General features: G+C 38.6%; 1 protein-coding gene across 2 annotated transcripts; it reads left to right on the top strand.

Annotated features, from left to right (window-relative positions):
• The first annotated feature begins 2241 nt into the window (after positions 1 to 2241).
• KATNBL1 (katanin regulatory subunit B1 like 1) lies at positions 2242 to 22454 on the top strand. 2 transcript variants are annotated; one of them, XM_033062717.1, is made up of 10 exons: positions 2242 to 2313; positions 10328 to 10455; positions 11229 to 11269; positions 11647 to 11926; positions 14216 to 14334; positions 14521 to 14571; positions 14657 to 14746; positions 15302 to 15391; positions 15752 to 15845; positions 17312 to 22454. In XM_033062717.1, exons 2-10 carry the CDS (start codon positions 10342 to 10344, stop codon positions 17342 to 17344), a joined length of 912 nt encoding a protein of 303 aa, XP_032918608.1. In that variant the 5' UTR covers positions 2242 to 2313; positions 10328 to 10341; the 3' UTR covers positions 17345 to 22454. The 2 variants fall into 2 exon arrangements, with proteins under 2 accessions (XP_032918608.1, XP_032918609.1); XM_033062718.2 differs by lacking the exon at positions 2242 to 2313 and adding an exon at positions 6583 to 8153.
• The last annotated feature ends 1789 nt before the right edge of the window (positions 22455 to 24243 follow it).

The following is a 24243-nucleotide window of genomic DNA, read 5'->3' as shown; positions in this document are numbered from 1 at the left end:
TAAAGCTAAACATAAGATGACATCACACATGGAGCACTGCTGCCATTTCTGTCACTGTCTGGCATCCACATGGAACTTAACTGCATTTAGCTGGCAATAATCTAAAAACCATTTGGTATGTAACTATGTGCTCCTGACAGACTTCACTGGGAAGGTGGGTTTTGAAAAGCCCAAACATTTCTTTAGTGTACGTTATCTGCCAATTGTCCTGTTCTCTAAAACGGCGTCATCTGTTTGGTTTGAAAAGTTTGCATCAGCAGTCACAGCTCAAAGAAAATATTCTTTTAAAAACCCTTGGTGAACATATGTACCTGGCTATCCAAAACTGCTCAGATGAGCATGCATATATTAAACATGCACACAGGATAGAAATTGCAACATCTGCAAAAACATAGGTAAAAGTGACTTTAGGATGATTGAACAAACAAAATGGCTATGTATCCTGCAATGAGAGACCAAGACATGGTTAGATGAGTGAAATGAAATCATTGAGAGGATCAAATTACTCTCTTATGTTATTCTCTTACAGAAACAGCCATGATGGCAGGTGGGAGTTGCTTAAACTACAGGGTAATATTGGTACTGGAAGAATAAGGAGGATGTGAATAAACTGAAACTGGAAATAAGAATGCATTACTAGTCACCAGGGTGTTTTGGATAAAAAGGGGAATGATGATAGTGAAATTACTGTTTATAACCTCCCTTGGCAGCCTTTCATCTGCACCTGAAACTGGGGTTACTTGCTTTCCTTCCTATGGAAAAGTAGTGTCATTCTCTTCCAGGAGCTTATCGATGAAATAAGGATACCACCTCCAGCAAAGAATACGTCCTATGTTTGCTTCTACACAAGAGGAGCCAGGACAGAAAGGGCCTTACTGGTTATGATTAGCAAAGTTTTCAATACTTTTCCTCATGGTATCTTTCTGGATAATGTGTCCAGTTGGATAAACACATCATGGATGGGTGAGCAACTGACTCATGGGTCAGGTGCAAAGGGTTATAGCGAAGGGGGTGACATCAGACTATCACTAGTGGGGTTCCCAAGGCTCCATCCTCATCCCTATGCTTGTCAACATCTTCATTAATGAGCTGGGCACAGGAGTGGAAGGGATACTAAACAAATTTGCACAGTACAAAACTGGGCGGAGCTGTTGATTCCCTCAAAGGCAGGGAGGCTCATCACGTATCAGAGGGTTGCGCTGTCACTGGCCATATGAAGTTCAGCTAGGGAAAGTGCCAGATTCTGCACCTGGGATGGGCAGCTCTGGATGTACAGACAGACTGGGGAATGAGAGGCTGGGAAGCCATGCCACAGAAAGGGACCTGGGGCTCCTGGTCTGTGGCAAGTGAACATGAGTCAGCAGTGCCCTGGCAGCCAGAAGGGCCAAGTGTGTCCTGGGGTTCATCAGGGACAGCATCACAGCCAGGCAAGGGAGGGGATTGTCCTGCTCTGCTCTGAGCTGGGGCAGCCTCACCTCCAGTGCTGGGGGCAGTTTGGGGGGCACAGTGCAGGGCCATGAACGTGGTGAAGGGTCTAAAGGGGAAGCCGTGGGAGGAGCGGCTGGGGTCACTGTTCAGCCTGAAGAAGACTGAGGGGAGACTTCACTGCAGTAACAACTTCCTTGTGTGGGCAATTGGAGGGGTCACCAATGACAGGACCGGAGATAATGTCCTGAAGTTGTGTCAGGGAAAACTTAGGTTGGGTATTAGGAAAAGGTTTTTCATCCAAAGGGTGTTTAAGCAGTGGAACAGCACCAGCCTGCCAGAGTGCAGTGCTCTCGGGCACATACTATGACTCCTGGGGATGGTGCTATGCAAAGGCTGGGCTTGGTCATCCGTGTGGGGCCCTTCCAACCCAGCTTGTTCTGTGATACTGCAGCACAGCGTGCAGCTACCATGAATTTCTCAGCCACTGATAACCACGGCCCGTCATTGGCGGCCAGCAGACAGGCGGAGAACGCAGGCGCTGAGCACCATGACTGGGATCATCCGGCATTCCCAGCCATCCTCCGGCACGCCCAGCGTCCCTGCCGGCCGCACGGCTGCACCCCCGAGGCCGCGCGCAGTGACGCAGGCGGCGGTGCGCGGCGGGGCGGGGCGGGGCGGGGCGGGGCGGGGCGGGGCGGGGCGAGGCCGCGGCCGGCAGAGGGCGCCGCGATGCCGCGCGGTGCGCGCGGTGGGGCGTGGTGCGGCGCGCGCGGCCCGGCGTGCACCGCGGCGGCGTTTGAATGGCGCAGGCTCCGGGCGCCGGGCCCCGGCAGTAGCGCTCCCGCCGCTCCGCCCGCCCGGCCCGGCCCCGAACATGAGCAGCGGGTGAGTGGCGCGGGGGTGTCCGGAGCGCGGGGCCGCCGCCAGGGGAAGCGCAGCGGGGCCGCGCTCGCTCCGCGCCGGGCGTGCGGGCCGGCGGCGGGGGCCGCGGGCGGTGCGGGGGCGCGGATCGCGGGTCGCTCCGTCCCGCTCCCCGGCGGCCTCCCCCACGCCCTGGCACAGCTGTGTGCGGTGCCTGCCGCCTCCGGAGAGCGGGTTCTGGCGCTTCGGTCCCTTTCTAAAATGGTGCCAGCAAGCCTCAGCTCGAAGCAAGCGTGTGCAGTGGCGGATACGTGCCAGGAGAGCAGGGAAGGCTCTGGTGCTGCCGAAAGGGAGGACAACAAGCTGGGTGTGAGGCCTGCTGACGGATTTAATTTCTTGGGTGTGACAGATTCCAGGGGGAAGGAAGGGGGGGAAGAACCTTAAGTGCTTGAAGATCAGATCCTGCATTAATTACTTCGTTCAAAAGCCTTCAAAGTATTTTTTCAGTGTCATGCTGGATGATTTGGCATGCAGATTTAAAAAAAGGATATTTTGAATAGGGAGATATTTTGAAGAGAGCGATTAGGTGGTGATCCTGGAATTTTTTTGTTTCTGCTTTTGTAACATGCTCTGCTTTGGAGCAAGGTTAAGCCCGTTTGCTTAAAAGCAGCTTTCGTCCATCTCTTCTTGGAACATCATTTTTGCTTTTCCTGTTCCCCTATTTTTTTCTTCCTCTTATTCTCTGGCTGTATTCGGGGAAATAATTAAAAATATGTATTTTCCTGTGTTTAGTAGAATTAAAGCATAACAGAAGGCAAGTTTGTGCCTCTTTGGTCTTGCTGATTGGAAAGAACATGTTCTTGTCTTAAAGATGTCATTTTAATTTCTTATTAACAGTCCATGTAGTTTTGATTTAAATTTCTCTAATGTTATTTCATTGAACTCAAGTTAGCATTGATTTGAATTCTTAAACTTTAAGCCTCAGAATTTCATTATAATATATTAAAAATAATATTAAGATATTTTATACATGTATATTAAAAAGGAAATGTCAGTATGCTGACACATCTTATAGCTGTGTGTATATATATGCACTTGCCCACTTTCAAAACTTCTCTTTTAAATTTATTTTCATTATCTTTCATAATATTGTTAATGATTGTGTGTGATATATATTGTCTCATAATTTAAATCTGCCATTTTTAAAAAGTAACTGTATGTTGATCCTAGGATAAGAAGCTTGATTATAAATTAAGATGACTTTTTAAATACTATAAATAGACCACAATCAATAATGGAAATGTATTTGAGCATATAAAGCCATGCAAAAGTTGTGTGACATGTAATCACAGACTGTTTAGCCAGTTGGGGATGTAATGAGTACTTCCTTAGCCTCTACCAAGTTTGGAGCTTGAGGGGTTTGCCAGTATGTCTGTATCTGGAGTTTAACTCAAAATTCTTGTTGCAATTTTTTAACCTCCTTGGATTGAGCAATAAATGATAAAGGAAGTTGCTATATTTAATTTCCTGGGTAGTTTCTAAAAGAATTTCGTAAAACGTTAATGTGGAAGCTTCAGTGTTGTGGAAATTTATTTCTTTTATAACGCTTCACAGTTTTAAAACTTTTCTAAACTTGCTATTCCCGGAGTGTTCATAAATGAAAATCAACAGGTAAAAGTATCTTTCATTATTGAAAGATGAATTCAGAAAGGACTTAACCACTGGTACAGGCTATTACTTTAGGGCAGCTTAACATATCTGTAAATGGTACCTCCAGATGCAGAAAACTGAGTTCATATTTTGCAGAAAATCTAGGTAAGGTTCATTTATTAGAATCCTGGGCTATCTCCACAAGGAGAGCTAATGCACACCTGGGTTCAGTCTCACTAAACTTTGATGAACTGTGATGTGCGGTTATTTTTGGGGGTTTATTATGGCTGACCGTGGGTCACATACGAATTCTGTATGTAAGAGGAAAATGAGCTTAAATCTTAGGTGTAAGCTAGTTTACCATAACTAGTTATTCAAATAGTGTTTTTATGTACTGTAAATTTAGTGAACTTTCTGTAGTTTTTATCAACATAGGAAACTTTAAACTGGAACAAATGGCCTGACAGGTGTATCACATTAAAAAATTGTGTTCTGCTGGCATATAACACCCTTTATAATGTTGCAGAAAAGTTTTGTATTAACATACTTCTTAGAATCTTGAACTCCATATTTTAAAGAAAATTCAGTATTTAACAGCTGGTGAACCACCAGTAAGTCAGTTACTAAAAAAGAAGTTTGAAAAAACCAAACTGTTCCATATGCAAAGGATGTGGAAGCCTTCTAAAAGACAGATGGATGTTGTAACATTTACTGGAGATAAAATAAAGTTATGCCAAGCTTACAAAATCACTTCTACATTATAAGATAGTACTAATTTGTGTGTGTAAGCAAGTTACGCTTTTGGAAATAAATTTGAAATAACCATTCTTGGAAGTGTCTTGTGACCATTGTAGATCTAATAATGGCCATTAAAATGAGTTGACCATTACTGCTTCCCTGATGCACACCTATTTGGAATGCTTTCAAAGCATGTGCTCTCCTTGGGAGTAACAGTTAATTAGCTCTTTCATCTGAGTTTAATATTGTCATCCTTGAACTTGCACTCGGTTTACTGTGGGATGGAAGAGAATCACAGGAGTATTTGCTATGGCTGGTGCACATGGAATGCTGCAGGAAAAAGTAGCTATTAAGAATTTGGATTAGGAATAGGTTGGAAGAATGTGTGTTGTAAAAGGTATTGCTGATGGCTTGAGATCTATTTTACATTTTCCTTGCTGCCATGCAAAGTAGTCCAGTCTGTGTTCTGTAAGAAAATAATATTATGTTAATACTCATGTCGATTACATAACGTGCCAAGAAGAGTTTGTCCCTCTTTGGGGGCCATGCCCAGAACTTAGGACATCGGAGGGAGTGGCAGAGTTGTTAATACTTGCCTTTGATAGATATGCACTTGAAAGCCTGTTAGTGCTGACTTTCTTTGCCTAATTCTGACATGACCCAAAGAGTTTTATTGCATCTGGGAGAGATCAGAGATAGAAAATGCCGGTAGAACCATCAAGAAAATTTTGCACAGGTGCTGTCTCTTGATTGTGAGGACAAACCAGCTTCTTCTCAGGAGACATGTCTGCTATTACTTTATTCCTTCTGGTTACTGAAGATTGAAGAGAATAAAATGGGGAGAAGGGAAGATTGTCGTCTGTTGTGAGAAATCACCCACCCGGGGAAATTGGTGGAATTTGGTTCTGTATCCTGCTGGACTCCTACATCTCTGTTCACATTTGCAGTCTACCTTGTTCAGTTGTAAAACAATTTAGGATTGTATGATGGACCCAGGCAGAACTGAAGGGACATGCATTCTAGCCTTAGTCTAATTTTTAAAACTTTAAGTAAGGGGGAATGTCTTGGCTTCAGTGAGATTGTGTAGCACATTGTCGTGATCAAGTACAACTAGCTGTGCTCACCACAAGGAAAAAGTCAGAAATTACAGGCATTAAGGTATAGATTGTTTGACTCTACAAATTAGTATCTAATGCCAGTTTAAGAACCCTCTGTATATATCTCAAAATTACAGGGGTTGTAGTGTCTAATTGGCTATCCCTAGATAATATCTGACTGCAAATAGGAAATCAAAGTTGTGAAGAGCCATGTAAAGTGCCTTTCATCCTGTAGCATTCATCTGTTAAATAGCTGGCCAGCAAGCATTTTCCTAGGGTGTTACTATGTCTTTCGAAGCTGGTTTCTTAAGATATTGACTAAGTTTATTATAGCACTGTTAGTTTTGTATATACCAGATTTTTCTGCTTGTGTTCTGCTCTGTCTGGACTACGTGGGTTATGTATCTGAATTTAATCACTTTCAGTCAATTCGTTTTTCTTTAATGTATTTGCACAGTCAGTCCTAGAACCCACATGAAACATTTGGGTCAACAACAATCTGTGGCAAGTTCAGGCTGATTATCATTTGCACACCCTTGTTAGTTTTGATCCAATCTTCAGCTCTTGTCTTTTGACCCTTTATTTCTATATTGGGCAAGAGAGGGCACAATCTCTGTGCAACTTCTCCAAGCCATTCATCTTGTTGGCCTTGTCTTACTTCCACTGTTGGCTGTAAGTAGCCTCTTCTCCAGACTGAAGAGACTGGTCTAATCAGTTGAGGCTTATATGAAAAGTATTCCCTGTATTTTTAACTTGTATTTGTCTGAGCTGTTTTTTTGACTTTTTAAGGTTGGTTTGGTTTTGTTAAAGTTAACTAACTCTGCTTTCAGTATTTGAAATGCAGGCACAAATTAGTTCTGTACAGTCACAATAGTGTTCTCTTTATTTTTCTATTTATTGATCCGTATGAGCACTGAACAGTCCAACTGATCTAAAGTAAACTGAGCTAAATCCAGATATTGTTGTGGGTGGTAGTTATTACCTCAGAGACTGTGATTCCAATAGGAACCCAGAATTTTTTCCTACCTGCAGGTACATAGGCTTTGCTTTATACTGATATATAGGCATTGCTTCTGCTTATTGTACATCAGTCTTTCTCCAGTTCTTCAGTTGGCCTTTATCTTCACTGGTATGACTTTGTGTTGACAACAGTCTTCATCCCCTTTTGTGAGGTAATTAATGAATATATTGAACAGCATAAACCAATGCAGGTTTTCCCCAGGGATCTGGAGATGATTTTCTGCAGTGTGAAAACCTCTTAGACAGTTTATGGCTGTTCCTGAGATACTTATGCATGCCAGAGCTTTCCCTTCTTTTGCTTGGTTACTTAGTTTCCTCTAGATTTAAGTGAGCGACTTGGAAACTCAAATAGTCTATCACTTAGTTGCCATTTATCCATGTTGTACTACCCCATACTCTTAATAATTAATTTTGCAGAGTAGGACTTTATAGAATCATTAATGGACCTTAATGGTCTTCTAGTTCCAATTTCCCTGCCATGGGAAGGAAGGGACACGTGCTAGACCAGACTGCTCAAAGCGCCATCTGACTTGGCCTTGAACATTTCCAGGGACAAAGCATCAACCACTTCTCTAGGAAATGTGTTCCAGTGCCTTACTACCCTCTCAGTGAAGAATTTTGCCCTAATATCCAATGTAAATCTAACCTCTATCAGACTGAAGCTATTAGCCTTTGGTCTATGACAAATGCCCTGGCAAAAAGTCCCTCTCCAGCTCTCTTGTGGCCCCTTCAGGTACTGGAAGGCCACAATGAGGTCACCCTGGAGCCTTCTCTTTTCCATGCCATGTTGCCTTAGTGACAGCCAGGCTGAATCTTTGCCATCATATTATTTGTGTCCACTAAATCTATTCTTAATAACACTGTTTACTAATTAGTAAACAGAGATGTCTGTCTGGATCTTCCTTGAGGCGTTTTAAATATTGACTGTTTTCTTTAGGTACTTTGTCAGCTCCAGAGAAGAGATTCTGCACTTTGGCTAAAAACAGAGCTGTTTCATTACTGCTTAAATGTTCACGGCTACTTCTGCATAATCTGAGACCCTTAACAGGTTAAACTACGGAAACCTCTCTAAACTGTTGGACAGTGAAGTCATACAAAAAGTTTTACTTTGCTTCATCAGATATTCCTTTATATCTGATCATTTTTTGACCTTTTGAATTACTTTTACCAGTCTTTAAGAAAAGTATTGATAGTTCTGTTGTTTCTTTCTGTTTCAGCTGAGCGGCTGGGGAACAATATATTCTTATGTCTGATTTCTCAGAGTGCAAAATTATCTTAATTTTTCTCCTGGACACACGCAGCTTTTTGTAAGGAACTTCCTTCCATCCTCTCTCTCCAGTTCAGATAGTTCCAGTTCAGGTATTTTGAGATGTTAGGAGCTCTTTAGAGCCTAATATTAAAAACTGATACGCTAATTAAATTTCCTTGCCAAGACATTTCTTTAATATCTTTCTAACCTTCTAATATTTTACACTTATTTTAAACAAAAAGTATTTTAGTTGCATGGCCCTGTCATTTATCTTGGTGATCAGATTCTTGTTTATTGCTTAGTGTGAAAGATGAGGGTAGATTGAGATGATTTATTAAACAAGGAAAAATAAGGAACAATCACTATTAGGCATGAAGAATTGTAAGCTGATAGTGTGTTACAGGAGTAGTCACAAAAATTATTCTTCAGCATCAGAGATTAGGGGTTTTCTTAGCATCTGATGAGGTGACTGTGGATATTAACTCTGGTGGTTGGAGGTTGTCCTGTCCCCCCCTGTCCCGTTCCCCGCCCTCCCCCCCCCCCCCGCCAATATTTTATATTATTACTTTCCCATCAGTATTGTTCTCAAACAGTGGATAGAAAGAAAATTTAAAAATCAAGATTTTTTTCCAAGTCCTCTTTATCACTGACCTGAGTAAAAGGATGGATTTGTTTGGATTTTTCTTCAAAAGTCCAGTTGTTCAGCATATGCCTTTGTGTTGTGCTCCAAGTTCATATTTTAATATAAAGCCCATTTTGAGTCCAAATAATGGTTTTAACTGATAAACAGAGGAAAAAGTGTTTGGTTTTGTGAGGTTTTTTCTAAACTTCAGGGGAAATTTTACTTACAAGCCTATGTGGAAGAACTAGGAAGCGTGGAAAGCTAGCAAAGTGATAATTCTTCATCACTGTCTCATAGCATGAAAAAATTAAGTTAATGAACCAGTCTTAAGCAAGACTTACAACTGGAAAAATATTTGCCACCAGCTGTTAAAAATATCGCCCTAAATAATGCTGCTGTTCGCAGTTCTTGTAGTCTGAGGGCTCTGTGTTCCCATCTTACAAGGCAAGGGATTCTGTCAGTAAATACTCTGTTTTTTGGAGAGACATCTCAAGTGAACTTCTTTAGTAGTGATCCAGTTCTAAAGAACATTTGAAAAAATTTTTTTCTTCCACTGTACCCTACAACACTGATTTTAATGTGCCTGAATACAGCATCTGTCTTGTTTTAGGCCTGCCACCTGTTTTATTTGATGGCCTTTAGCTGCTGCATGGATCTTCATGGCTAATAAGCTGTTTCCCATCTGGCTTATTCAGTGCTTAGTGTCTTAGTCTTTTAAATGCTGAAGTTCTTAATGTAGGGTAAATCTGCTCCATAGAGTAAAGGGGTTCTGCTAAAGATGGAGGGGGGATATTGGAGCGCTTATGTTGAGACCAGAGTTTTACTTTATAGGGGAAAAACAGTAATATTGGAGCAAGTGGTTGTCTTTTAGAAGTAGCATGGGAGGTCTTGCTAAAACACTCCAAGAACAGTGCCTCTAAGATAATGTAGTAGTTGAACCTAGTCTCAAGCAATGGATCTTCTGATCGGTTACAAAAGATGCAAAATCAAATGTACAACTGTCTCAATCTTGGTGTTGGTTCTTACAGACATAATTGCATACTTCAAGACAAAGGATTTTAGACATAAGATAAAGTTGTGGGTTTTAGTATGAAAAATAGCCAAAGTACTGCTTTGACAAAAAAATGGGGAGAGGGGAATGTACACTTACCGATAAATTAAGGGGAAGATATTTCACTTTTCCCCCAACCTTTGTTACTTTGATGAAGTTTGCTTTCTTCCTGGAAAAAAAAATTGAGTTTTTTAGCTGCCTTTCACACTTGGAAACAGGTGTGAAACCAATTATTTTTCTATAGGCAGGAGATGAAATTCATAATGTGAGGAAAGAGTCTCATAAATTGCCCTGTTCTTTACTGGAATTCTTGTTTGTATGGCACCCCTCAGTGCAGGTGTAGAAACTAGAGTGAAAGAAACATCTCTGCCTCTGTATCTTGGAGTGATTATTGTTTTGTTTCGTCTTTTTTGAAAGCTAGAGGTTTTGAAATGCTCATTATGTTAATGATAAGGCCTCCAACCTAAAATTTGCAAAAGGATGATATCTTGGGTTATGTATAGCATGGAAGATCTTGCAAACAGTTGAATTCTGGTATTGCTAGCTGCATTTGAAGAAAGCTGATGGAATGTTTTAGAAAATACAAGTAAATATCTTTCCATTGAGAACAGGGATTTGAGAGATTATGGCATCTGAAGCTCACAATGTTAAAAAACAGAAAGTATTGCATATTGAAGGTCGTCCCATTGATCTCCCCAGAAAAAGAATCTCTTCTTCCACTAAAAAGATCATGAAGGAGGTAAGCTGTTTGTGTTGTTTGTTGTGTTGTTTTATGTCCTCTGAGAAAAGTGAAATAGAGATTTAAACAAGTTCATAGTTCTGAGCAGTGTAAATCTAGAAGCACAGCACTACTAAACATTTGATGTTTGGATGTGCAATAGAACTTTTAAGTTGAGTAGCAGTTATGTTATGAAAACTGTGTTATATTAGATACAGGCAGCAGCTGCACAGATCAGTGCATCATATCGTTCATGTGAGCAGTAGGAACTGATACAGTCTTACTCATGGCTATTTTTCTGCAATCTCGCCAGAAATGTTTCAATACAGGAATTCTGTTATGAAAAAGTTCTTTCTTGCTACGTAGCACAAGTGAGAGGTGGAGTAGGTGAAATACTTCCATTGAAATTGATCTGTCATACAATCCTACAGCTTTATCTACCACGCTGTTAATGTGTAATTTTTCCCTGGATTCTTGCTACTCAAAAGTAGTTTTTATAACGTCATACCTGTGTTACTGGTTGAAGAGTAAGACAGTGGAGTACAGAGGAAGTACTAGAGACAAACTTTCTGAAGATATCTTCAAACAGTGGTGAAGATATCAATATCCTCTGTTCATTGAAATTTTGTATTAAAACTAGCATTTTATGACCAGTGTTAACAGAAAAAGATTGTAACATTGCCTTGCTGAGGCACACAATGTAAATGTTACCATTAATATTAAGTAGCGTAGGCAGGAGTGTTTGACACTTTTTAGTAATATAGCTTTTTTTTTCTCTATTTCCCTTCTCCCAGGGTAAGAAATCTCCAAAACAGCTGGCTTCATACACAAACAGGTAGGAGAGCTGTGCTGTGTGATATCTGAGTTTAAAGTGTGACAGAGGTAGGGAGGAAGGCACAATTGAAATAGATTACAGCACCAGAGCAAACACAAATGGTTGATGGATCTTGATTTTAATGACAGTTCTTGGTTCTTGTGTTTTCATCCATAGTAATGAGTTTCTGTATTAATAAAAACACAGAAGAATATTGGTGGCTTGACTTCTGATAACCCAGGTGTCATTAAGATATATATTGGGGGAAAAATGTTTTCAATAACCTGAAAGCTGACTGCTGAATTCATAATTATGTACATGTATATGTATATAAACATAATAATGCAATTGGTTTGGTTTGGATCAACCTTCACTAAAATAGTGCTTTATTATTGCAGAGTAACGGTTGGAAAAACAGTGACCAGTCCCCTCTCTCTTTTCAAAGTGGTATATTGTAAAAGGAAAGTTCATTGTTATACTCCAAAGCCTTGTTACAGAAATAAACTGTGCCCTAAGTCTAGGGGCCGTGACATGGCAAATAAGGAAAATGAACTGGCTTGTGCAGGGAACCTGCCAGCAAAACTTCACAACAGTCGTACACACTTGATGAATTCCAGTGACTCTGGCTCATCTCAAACAGAAGGCCCCTCATCCAAATACAGCGCATTTTTTTCAGAGGTGGGTTGAGTTTGAAGAAACTTCAGTTTAAAAAAGAAGTTTTCCTAGTAATCAGCTATGAAAGTTTTCTTAGTTTAGATTAATTTCCTTCAATTCTGCAAATATCAGGTCTTGTGATTTACAGTCCATCATTTTATGGTGATACAGTTGTCAGCAGTAATAGCCGTGCCACTTTTCATATTTCAGATCTGCCAGACTTGACTGGGTTAAAATTGTACCAGCACCAAAGGAAAGCGTTGTTTTGACCTGCTTAGATTTCATAAACTGGCAGGATACATGTCCATATGTATGTTTATAGAAATGTAAAAATGCTAGTGTATCAATAAGAATAAACTGGTGAGGTAGATTAGGGCAATTTTCAATAGCAGTATCCACTTAGTGTGTGCAAAACTAACTTACAGTAATTTCACGATTATAAGCCGCACCATTTTGACTAAAATTTTGGTCCGAACCCAAAGTGCGGCTTATAATCAGGTGCGGCTTATATAGGGACAAAGAACCAAAAGTTGCTGTTTTAGTTTGGAGGACAGGTGTCTGCTGAGAAAGGCAGGAGTTTCTCTTTGAAATGGAGAATGCAAACCCCCTCTCTCCAAATTATTATAATTTTGAAATCAAGGGGCTTTCAGGCAAAAATACGGGAATTAGGAATAACAGTTCTTTTCTAGGGAAATTAAAATAGAAATACAGTACTACAAAGAAACAAACTCCAAATCCTGACACAGTCAGAGTACAACCTGACACCCTGTCAGGCAGGGTGTTGGTAGCAGTCTCATTAAATGGTGATTGCAGTCCCCTTGCAGTGACAGATGTGGCTCAGTTGGAGCAGTGCTCCTGTACAAGGTGCAGGTTCCCTCTGGAGGTCCAGTGGTGATGTGGAGAAATCCAGTTTTCCTCTGGAGTCCAGTGGAGAAAGGGGCTACCTTATTGTCCCAAAACCTCTGTTTTTATCTTGGTAAGAAATGTTGGGCTCTTCCCCCTGGCTGGAGCAACTTTCAATGGGATGCAGTAATTTTATCAGTCCCACAGTGGGACGCTGGAGAAAGGATGGGGTGTGAAAAGATAAAGAACAATGCCCTGCCTGGTTTCAATGGATGGCCCATTAGCAAATTATCTGCCATTGAGATAAGGATCACTGTCCCCACCCTCAACAGATGGTGATAGAACAGATACCTTTTATCACACTCTGTATTGTAACATGCGGCTTATAATCAGGTGCGGCTTATGTATGGACAAAAACCAAAAAGTTGCTGAAACCCAGAAGTGCGGCTTATAATCAGTGCGGCTTATAATCGTGAAATTACTGTAAGTGTTTATATGAGCTTTATTTCTTGTTAGGATTTGTTGAGGAAACATAGTGGATGCTTGCAGGGCTTCTGAAACTGACTAAAAGGTCAGATACTTAAATGAAATGGATTTTGTGACAATGAAGGCCATTTAAGGCCCTTAATGTTAAAGTTTGCGTTTCTGTCACAACAGATTTTTGTTACTCATCAAGGCTTGCATGTGTTTAAGGTGAGGCATGACAGGGAAGGTAAGAGACTATCACCACGCTGTCTTGTCAGGATGCTGTGAATGTGGGTTGTCATGAGGAGAAAGTCCTGGGAGACCAGTGGGCTGAAGGCTCAAGTCTGCAGCACTTCTGCCCTGTTGAATTTGATGGTTTCAAGAAAAGAGCAGAGTAGCTACAATAAGAGGTTGCAGAAGGATGGGTAAAGAAATGAAGACAGGGAAGATTCATTTTCTGAGAAGCTTAGGGACCAGATCACTGGCCTCTGGCCACAAATGACTATTTAACTGGTTTGAGAGATGTGTGTGGCTCTGCAGTGTTCATTCCAATCCAAGGTCTAATTAATTAAAATGCCTGAACTTTGTTCAGAGAACAAGCTTTTTCAGAAATGAACCATTTCCGTCAGAGTTCGGAATAATACATGTAATTACTTGTGTTAAAATTGTGTCAAAATTAATAATCATCTAAGTAAAAAGTTCTCAGAGTTGGTGACATTTACAGGTTGATGCTCATGAATGCTCATTTTTAGATACCTGTCTTAGGTGGTAAAGAAGTACAAACTTTATTTTTGCAGCTTTCGTGTGAAGTAGGTCTAATATTTTTGTACCCCTTTTTAAGGGAAATTTATGGGTTTAAGTCCATTCTAAGATAAATTTTAAAACAGACTCAACAACATACAGGTAGAAAAGTATATTATCATATACCAGATTATAAAGTAGCTTATTGTTTTAGTGCTGGCCACTTAACTTGCGACAACATTTTATATTTTTAAAAATATGCAGGTTTCTCAGGACCATGAAACTATGGCTCAAGTTCTTTTCAGCAGGAATCTGAGACTGAATGTAGCTTTAACCTTTTGGAGAAGGAGAAGTATAAGTGAACTGGTAGCCTACTTAGTGAGGTAAAATAAGTCTCTTCTTTTATAACCTTAAAATTATATCAATCTCAAATATGCCAGAGTATTTTTGAAGTTCCATAAATATTGTGACTTAGCTACACTTTTTAAATCATAGTAGAAGCATATACTTCTACTACTAGTAGTAGGATGTACTAGTAACATTTCTGATTTTATTCTTAATGTTTCTAGGATACAGGATCTTGGAGTAGTAGTAGACTGCCTTCCTGTGCTTACAAACAGGTACAAACAGAAAAAAGTGGGGGATTAGAATCTGCTTATAACCACACTGAAGTTCAGGCGCTTCCAAAACATCTTGTTTTTTAAGTTTACAGGAAGAAAAACCCTATGTTTCAGTTGGCTGCTGTGTAGATCTTTTGCCTTTAGTGAAATCTCTGCTTAAAAGCAAATATGAAGAGTAAGTATCAGCTTGGGATGTTTTTGTAGCATTATTATTTCCTGGCCATGCAGAGCCCTGGAAATCAATGGTTTTTAATCCTCTGACTCTTGTTCCCTCTGCCCCTTCTCCCAACTAACTCTGCCTTTCTCAGGAAATGAGAAAGCTCCAGAATGGAAACTTTTCTCTGAACTTTTGTGCTTTAACAAAACATCAGTGCAGAAATTCTTTTCTGCAATGTTAGGGACTTGGGCAAGTGGACTGGCTTTGCCCTTTTAAGATTTATTTATCCTAAACCGTAAAAAAGAATAGCACTGAGGTTTTAGTATACTTTATAGCATGAAATCAAGGCAGAGTTTTCTTCTGCTTTTTCAACAAGAACTTCAGTTTACCACTTAGAAATTGTGAGTGTAAGCAAGTATTTAAACTTAAAAATTGTTCTAGATTTTTCTTCTTCCAGAATAGAAAACGTGTTGCTTTCTAAAATGCTTACAAAGTAATCTCAATGCTTTATCTGGCCTGTAGATAATGTGCAGGGAGGATGAAATGCATAATGTGTAAAATGTGTTGTTACAGATACGTGATAGTTGGTTTAAACTGGCTTCAGGCTGTCATTAAAAGATGGTGGTCAGAACTATCTGGACATACAGAAAAGGCAGAAGATGGGTGAGTATAGTGTTGGGAAATACTTAAATGTATTTACTTATTTCATCGCAATGTTTTGATCAGTAGGAGCACAACTTGCCTACTAAAGGCAAAACTACAATTTTAAAGTTAAAGCTTAAAAGTACTTTAAGGATAGTCAAGTTAGTGGTTTTGGGTTTTTTTGCTACTGTTTTAATACAGTAATGTCATGTAAGACACATCAGGGATTATACAGATGCTGTAGAAGTTGAGTCAGTTTTTCAGATCTTGGGGCAATATCTGTTTTATAGGCTAAGTCTGTATGCAGAATTAATAATTCATTTTAGAAGAGACTACTGGATGTACTGCCTTTGTTATAAAGTAATGTTCATTCTCTTTCAGAAATATTCATATTTTAAAACAACAGCTAAATGTTTTGTGGGAACAGGAGAATCATCTTACTCTGGTTCCAGGATATACTGGTAATATAGCTAAGGTAATCCAGTTCTGGTTGTATTCAGTAATAAACATGGTTGTATCACCTACAGTGTTCCTCTTGTTTTACTTCTGTGGTTGGACACAAATACACAAATACACAGTTTACAACTGTGGTTGGCCACAAATACTTTTTCTGCTAATGCTCAAGGGTATTGCATGGTTTTTACAGAAGTCTGGATTTGATTCCCTATGATAGTTGTGTGATTTAGAATTATAATAATTTTTATTCTTTTTTCTTACTTTACAGAGGAAGCATCTCCTTAATAACAAAGTAGCTAATAGTAATGAGCCTTAAAATTGATGTGAAAAAGGGCACAGTTGAGTAGGTGGACTGTGGATATATCTCTTAGATATGTTGTACCTATTGTTGTAAGTTTAATGCAGAATGGAGAATCTTAACCCAGGAACAATCATTGGCATTCTAAAGCCTACTGTTGACCTAATGCATAGAAAATGATGAGTTTGTGGAGAGCAGAAGAGCCTGTCAGAGAGGAATCCCTGCTTGTATTTCTCAGTAGGTTATGGTATCAGTAACATCACGATGCATGTTTTGCTGTTTGTGCTCATCTCTGTACATAGGGCTTTCTGAGATTGGGCACCAAAAGTTTCACTAGACAGAAACCTCTCCAGGTGGAGGGACCTGATGAAAGTAGACAGTGAGAAAGGAGTTACAGCAGACACTTGGTTGTGTGCAGGATTGTGTGATTGAACTTGAAGAGAACTTTAAAATTGCATTTTTTACTTCTTAAGGAGTTTTGAGGAGTCTGTAATTCCATGCTTACAGAATTGATGCGTCAAATAAATTTCGTTTTTTCTGGGACTACTGTGCACTTGCAATTTCAATGCTGATGTCCTTACGAGTATAATTGTAAAATCCTTGCAGTTCTAGTCAGCAGAGATGCAGAAGAACTGAGTTCTGACTCCTAGCTTAGTAGAGCTATGAGAGCATGTAATTTAGACTGCCTAGTTCTTTTGCTGGATCAGAATAGCAGCTATAGGTCGTGTCAGTTTGTTTCTCCAGGTTTCAGGTTCCCTTTATGTTCATTTGCTGGCTTCTTAATGTATATCAGGATAGATTGTGACCAAAGTCACCTGAGCAAGTCAGAGCAAAAGTAATACAAGAATGTTGGAGTGGTTGGGTGAAGGAATGTCATACATAACATGTTTTAACTACATGGTCATATTATGACAATGATGTTTCCTGCTCATGCAGGGAGCAGAGGAATAAAAGATTAAATTGATGGCTTTGAAAACTAATCCTACTCTTCTTGCAGGCTTTTTAGTACATAAAGAGGTGTCATTGATAGCATTAATTGAAAGTAATCGTGAAGATATCTCATTCTGAAATTTGGGCAAATATTTTTCTTGTGTTATGATCCTGATTGGTTGCCCTGCTTCAGACATACAGTTGATGTTAGAGCTCTAAGTAATGTGACAAACCCTTTCTCTTTTTTTTCCTTCTAGGATGTAAATGCTTATTTATTGCAGCTACACTGACATGATGATGAAACTGTGCTTATGTGGTGAAAAATTCCCTAAAGTATTCCTGAAATATGTGCTGAAAGCCTTTTGAGAAATACTGGCAGAAGAGAACTGAACTGTCGAGCTGTTTAATGAAACCACTAACAAAACTCTAACAATCTACTTCACATTGAAGTGGAAAAATATCTAGTAGGAGCAACTTTTGCTTCAGTGAGGTGAAAGTGCACTATGGAAACTGTATGCCTTTGCTGCATTTGGGATTCGCTCAGTTACTAGGTATTCCTCTAAATGCTACTGTATTTTACGACATCATCACATTCAAGAAGATGAACTATACTGTCATGAAGACAAGACAGCAGAACCAGTTATAAGGAACCAACAAAAACAATCAGCATTACGAGCTTTTAAATGTCCCTTTCACAAGAGAACTCCAAAATGCACAACTATCTTCCAATTACATTAAAAAATACAAAAAAACTTTGGGGTATTCAATTACTTCTATGTTTTAATCAAATTATTAAAGACAGTTTTTGTTTGCACTATTGAGAAACTATACAGCAAAGATGCCTTAATTACTAGTGTTTCAAAAAGCCAATGTGTTAAGATGCAAATAGGTATTATGTTCAGATTGTGATGGAAAACTACAAAAATCAGGGTTTCACATTGTGTAGTTAATGAAACATTGCACATATACAAAGATTCATGTATGAAAAATATTATAAATTCCTGAAGTTAAGCTTGTATAAACAGTTATTGCAAATGTCAGCAGAATGGTGAATTTATGTCTAACAAATGTTTTTATAATGTATGTGGATTTCTAACACAGTAATCTTGTTCTGTATCATTCAAACTACATGCAAATAAGTAAATATATTAAATGTATCTACTGTTTTTTCTTTTCAAGTTCAAAAAAACCCAAATTTCTAGAATAATCTCTTCCACAATTGTTTTTATCATAGATATTTATGTCTCTTGTTTAAAATGTTTACAGCCAGGTGAGGCCATGTTATTCAAATCACACTCTTTTTATGCTACCTCCTTTAAGAAACTGACAAAGAGCTTTTGCAAAATTGATCAAGTTTTAACCTGATCAATAATGGCAAATTTGTACCAACAGCAGCATTGAGAATACAGCTATAAACTTTTACTGTCATATTGATATGCTGTTATATTTTAAGAGCTATATCTTAATAGCTATGAGAGAGTCTTAATTTTAGGCTTGCTGTTGCCTTTTTAAATTTTGTGATTAGGAAGCATGTTTTTTCAATGAAAACTTATGAAGTGCCAGGTCTTCACTTAAAAGTTATACATGCACAGCATGTATGACCAAATAGACTACTTCCTTAAAAATAAGCACTTGCAAGGGTTGTTTTCATACCTAGCATTAAGCATGTGCACTTTTATTGACATGCCGGAGAAGTCTTTTGATAGCCACAAGTGGTTTTCGCTTTACAGATTAAATAGATGAATTCTAAACTCCTGTAGTGGTCAATAACCAGGCCTCCTATTGCTTAGTTTTGTATACAGTTTATGTATCATTGTTGCTGACTTCTGAAGGCCAACTAGCAGTCTGTTATCAGAACTTGGTGCTTTTAGTTATTTGTTCTGCAAACCACCAAAGGTTTTGCATTTCCTAGGGCAGTCGGTTACAAAGAGTTTCTGGGGCTTCCCAAAACTGTGAACTTTGGGACAATTTGGAGACATGCATGTAGCCAATCTTTTTGCTAGAATTGTGTATCATTAGAGATACTTCATGCTCAAAAAGTTTTAAGATAGGACTTTTCAAATATTCTTACTATCAATTAAAAATCTAAAGGAACTATAGTATGATGACATTGTATTATTTTACTGTTCTGTTGAACACTTAAATGTAAAAGTAATGAAGTCTAGTATCATCATTTTGATGGCAATTGCTGAAACTCTTAGGTTATTCCTTAAGGAGAATGTCCTTTATGGAAACTCAGATCTTATTTCTTTTTCTTTTTGCAATGGACGAAATAAAGTAACTTGTTGCCCTTTATTTCTGATAATATAAGGAAGCATAGTTGTAATTGATTAAAGGGATACTCTGGTATTTAAAAATCTAGCTTGAATGTAGTTTTAGATACGTGGGCTTATAATGAATTCTGTATGTGGCCATAGAGTTCCCAAATCCTAACTGTGGACAGTGCTTTTGTTTTAGAGGCAAGGAAAGACTGACTTGAGAATCATTACTGAGGAATATTTAATAAAGTAATGCATTCTTTTTAACTGCCAAAAGTTGTATTTTGACAGCATCAATAATACAGTATTAAACATTGTCATTAGTATCTGTGCCTTATTTTAAATGAATTTTTTACTGTTTTTAGGCAGCTACTAGACTGTAAGAACAGGATTCAGGTGTCTGTATTATGAAATTATTTTTTCCATCACGTTCTTAATTAATTTAAACTAATATTCAGGCTCAGCTTCTTGTATTCTCTTTAGTTCTCAAATAGCTAGGAATCAGTTTTACTGTTACAGAATGTACATGTATAATATCTGATCAAAGTTGACATGACTTAAATGTCTTAACAGCTGTGTAACTCCACTAAATTAATATCGTTCTCTCAGTGAATCTAAGAATTAACTTTATGACCTATCCCATGCAAAAATGCTAATATTTGTGACACTTTCTAAAAATGCTGGTTTTAGGATGAGGCAGAAGATCCAAGCAGAATTAATCCTTTATCTGTATGTTCTTGTGATGCAGAAGCACACATGTACTTGAGGATGAAGGATGTCTCTACAAAGCTGTTCTTCGTGTTATACCACTTGACATGAAACTGATGTCTTTGAAAAGCAGTGTGTCTTTTGCCTCAGTAGTGTTCCCCGAAAGTACTTGAGGCTCTTTTGCTGAAGGAGTACTTTTAAGTGTAACCAGGATTTGCCCATCCCCTAAACTGAAATTAGAGAATCCTTCTGGCAAACTGTCTCTTTCTGCAGGGCCGGGGGAAAAAAAAAAAGTCCAGTATATTATAAATGTAAATGGCCAGGTTGAGGTATTGCTGATAACTTGCTGAAGAGTGGAGGTGGAAAAAGCTATGCCATTAATTAGCTGGGCATGAAGAAGTTAGCATGTCTTAATGATTGTATGGCTCTGTTTTGAAGGCTATGCCTGTTTCTCAGGAAAGAGTCCTTTACTCTTATATCACACAGATACTGCAGTTCCACACTACTTAATAGTGCTTTCAGATTGTTGCTGATACTAATAAAAAATAGCATCAACCCTCCAAAAGCTTACTCTCTGCAGTGAGATATAAATAAAATGTTTTTTCCCTCCTGTAGGTTGCTTTATTGGTGGCTGCAGTTTTAACACTTGACGTGCAGGAGGGATGGGAGAATAGGAAAGGACAAAGTACGCATGCCCTATGCTGAGTGCCAGCCCCACTGCATTATAAAGCAGGCTCTGTTTTCATTTTCTGGCATCTGAAGTAGGCAAGCTTGGAGTTAAATGTCTATGCATTTTGAATTAAAGAGATAAAGATTTTGAAGATGGATGCTACAGTGTCAATTTGTGACTTTTTTGTGTTTGTTTGGGTTTTTTTGTTTTTTTTTTTTCTTGGAAGAGTGGATGTTCTTGTGTGTGGAAACTTGAAAATATCTTATGTGAAGCTTACATTTTAGACTAGCAAGTGGTTGCTTTTGCCAGTTCATCTTGCCAGATCTTCCAGTTCTACGAAAGACTGAATGTCTGTCTTGGTGTGGAGATTTGCAGCTATTTTTTGTGCCTGGTTTTCTGGTGCAAAGTGAAACTGGTGGCTCATAGTCAGCTATTTCAGCATACAAAACCATGCAAATTATGGTACTGGGATGAAGTTATTCCAGCTTTGCACAATGCAAATGCTAAAGTTTATGAAAGCAGTTGATTCCTTTGAGAGGAACTTTATATTGAACTGATGTTGCATTAGTGAAGGGGAAAAAATGAAGCCGTTTTTAATAGCCTTGGTAAAAGCCAGACAGTGTAGTCTAATTTTTGCCTTCAGTCTACCATCCTACACACAGTAATCATTGTAGGCTGCAGATAAAGATTCACAAAGAGAATAGATTGAGCATGCTTGTGTTATTAGTGCTTATGTTATCCTTCTTTAAACAACTCACATTTATTCCAGGAGTTAAATAGCTTGTTTTATGTCTCAGAATGAGATTAAATGCAACTGTTTTTCTCCCCCTTTCCACATATATTCTTTAGCACTTACTGATGTTATTTATTGCTCATCTACTTTAAATATACTAAGAGTGTGTCTTGTTAGAAGTGAGGAGGGGAAGATGAGAATTCTAGACAAAACACGGGGCTAGCTCTTTTAACATGATTCAATTTGAAGCAACTGTGAAAAATTTCCATCTTTGAAACTTTTCACACAAATTCTGTTAATACCTATGAATTGAAGTGTGCACTCACAGCACTAAGTTTGATTTTGAACTTGGTTGGAAAAAAATAAAGTGCTTTCATTCTAAATAACTGTAGCTGCAGTATTGTTTCTGTTCTTGTTTTTTGCATTGAGTACTAAGCTGGACTTGGATACTAACCTGCCATAAGGGAGGCAGGGTTGTAGCACTATCCCTTAAAGGGATAAAATGGAAATATCCACAGACTTCAACTATTGCAGACCTAGAATATTTTTGTTTCTGTACTGATGGGAGTTATGTAGTATATCTCTATGTAGCTTTTTCTGTATCTCTTTTGGCTGCTGATTATTGCTGTAAAATGAGATCTGCTACTTTCAGATTGAATGTGTTCCATAGTGGTTGTGATTCATACGGATCACTGCTTCAATTCAAGCAGTCGTTACTCTGAGTGCTGTAGTGTAGATGAGCAACTGAGTGTTGGAGTCTCAAACATCTGTTCTTTGCTGTAACAAAACACAAGGACATCACATTTATCTTTCCCACCTTTTTATTCTTCCCTTATTCTTTCATTTAAGTGCTTAGAACCATTTGAATCCCCATTGGAAAGTGATAGATGCCAAAATGTGATAAAATGCTTTTACCAATATGCTTCTGACTTCTTTTAATACAGTTCTGTGAATAACAGTTTTCTGTGGATTTGGGAAGGAGACTGTTTCTGTATGTATAGGCTTGAAATAAACAGAACTAGTGGACTTGACTGATACTGTAATTGTATTCCTGATGCTTTTTTTTAACATAAGCACTGTGTATATTGTGAAACAATTAACCCAAATCTAAATATCAAGATAAAGTTACATTCCAAAACTGCCTGCTCTTACAGGTGTAAGTGTTGAAATATATATGCACCCTAGTATCATATTTTAAAGTGACCTGTAGACAGTTTAAAATAGCTCTTGTAATTTATGATGTCTCTTTGTCAAATTGAATCTATTGAACTTCACTTTCAAAAAGCCCAAATTAATTTTGAATCTTGCAGTTGCCACTTCTACTCTTTTTGGATATTCTATGGATTTAAAGACTTAGTGCAGTAAATACTCCACCTTCAAAAAAATAGCTGATCTTTTTGTCTTTTGTGATAACAGGGTTTCATTACATCTCTTCTGCATGAGACAAACTTCTTTTCTGTAAGAGTTAAATAAATTTTAGGAGGGTTTCAGAGGAGGGTTGCCACATACAAGAAGCCTATGGCATGTTTGGTTCAAAATGGGTTCAATATTGCACAAATACAAACAGGCAGCTGTTAAGACAGTGCAAATTTCATTACTATTGAATTGTCTTCTCATGTGACTCCACTGTCCTATTACCTGCTTAGTCTAGATAAAAGTGGAATGATGGATTATTGGGCAGTTAAAGTTGTAACGACTCTTGGCTGTAGAAAACTAAAACTGTTCTTTCTATTCTGATAAAATTGCTACAATGAATGCAGAAAGGAGCTATTTGTTGTATGTTTGGTTTGGAGAGCAGAAATCTCTTAATACTTTCTGTGTCTTTGTCTTGAAGCTCAAAGGCATAAGCATTTATGTGTGTTTGCTTAAAATTTTAGTTATTAAAATAACACGTTTCTGACTGAACAGGAAAAAAGCCAACCTTGCTGCATTAGTTAATTTCTGAATGACTCTACCAGCTGCATGTATTCCAGCTGCAGGAAACAGTAAATTACAAAAATACAATTAACCTTCATGGTAAAAGTAGTGATAAAACTTGATTTTCAGCATTTTTAAGGTTTAGGCTATTACTAGTGAAACAATGAAGCAAAGCAGGACTAAAGAAATAACTGGCAAGTTTTGATCTCTGTCTTGTGTTTTGGTAAGTCTAAAAAGCTTGACTTTTTAATCGGCCAAAATGAGTGGTATTCAATGGGAGTATTAATTCTGGAATAATTCTGTGCCAGCAGCCAGCATTGGCATAAGAATAAGCAGAGTAGCTGTTTGTGAGGGGTTGTTTTTTTGTTTTGTTTTTTTTTTTAAGATGTTACAGTTAAGGTGTTTTTGGACAAAGGGAGCAGACAGGGAGTTTTTAAATCTGTTAATTGGATGATGGGGTAGTGCTGCAAGAGGTACCTCTGAAAATGCTGTCCTCTGAGTAGCAGCATCAGTAATCATTACAGGGGTTGAGGGCTTGAACATAGGCACATTCTAATCAGGCCAATGTGTGCTGTCCTGGGTGTCAATGTAGGGAGTTGCATAAAACTGGGGAAGGAGGAGTGTTTAAGACAGGACAAAAATTCCCAGTACCTGAAAAGAGTGCCTGTGATTGTTGGCATATTGTGTGGATGATGATAACAGAATCTTTCCAGTTCTGTGTGCCTAATCCACAGCAGTGAGGCACTTCACAAAGGGAGGCTGGAGACCTGATGCACACAGTTGCTGCCTTTCCACCCCTCTCTGACATGCTGGGGCACATCTGCTTGGCTGGATTTCCAGCTCTACATCCTTGTCACTTACCCAAGTGAGAATAAAATGCTTTCATATTTGGCACACCTAGTT

The sequence above is a fragment of the Catharus ustulatus genome, chromosome 6, assembly GCF_009819885.2.
Source record: "Catharus ustulatus isolate bCatUst1 chromosome 6, bCatUst1.pri.v2, whole genome shotgun sequence".
Taxonomy (NCBI): domain Eukaryota; kingdom Metazoa; phylum Chordata; class Aves; order Passeriformes; family Turdidae; genus Catharus; species Catharus ustulatus.
This window is presented reverse-complemented; position numbering and strand designations above follow the sequence as displayed.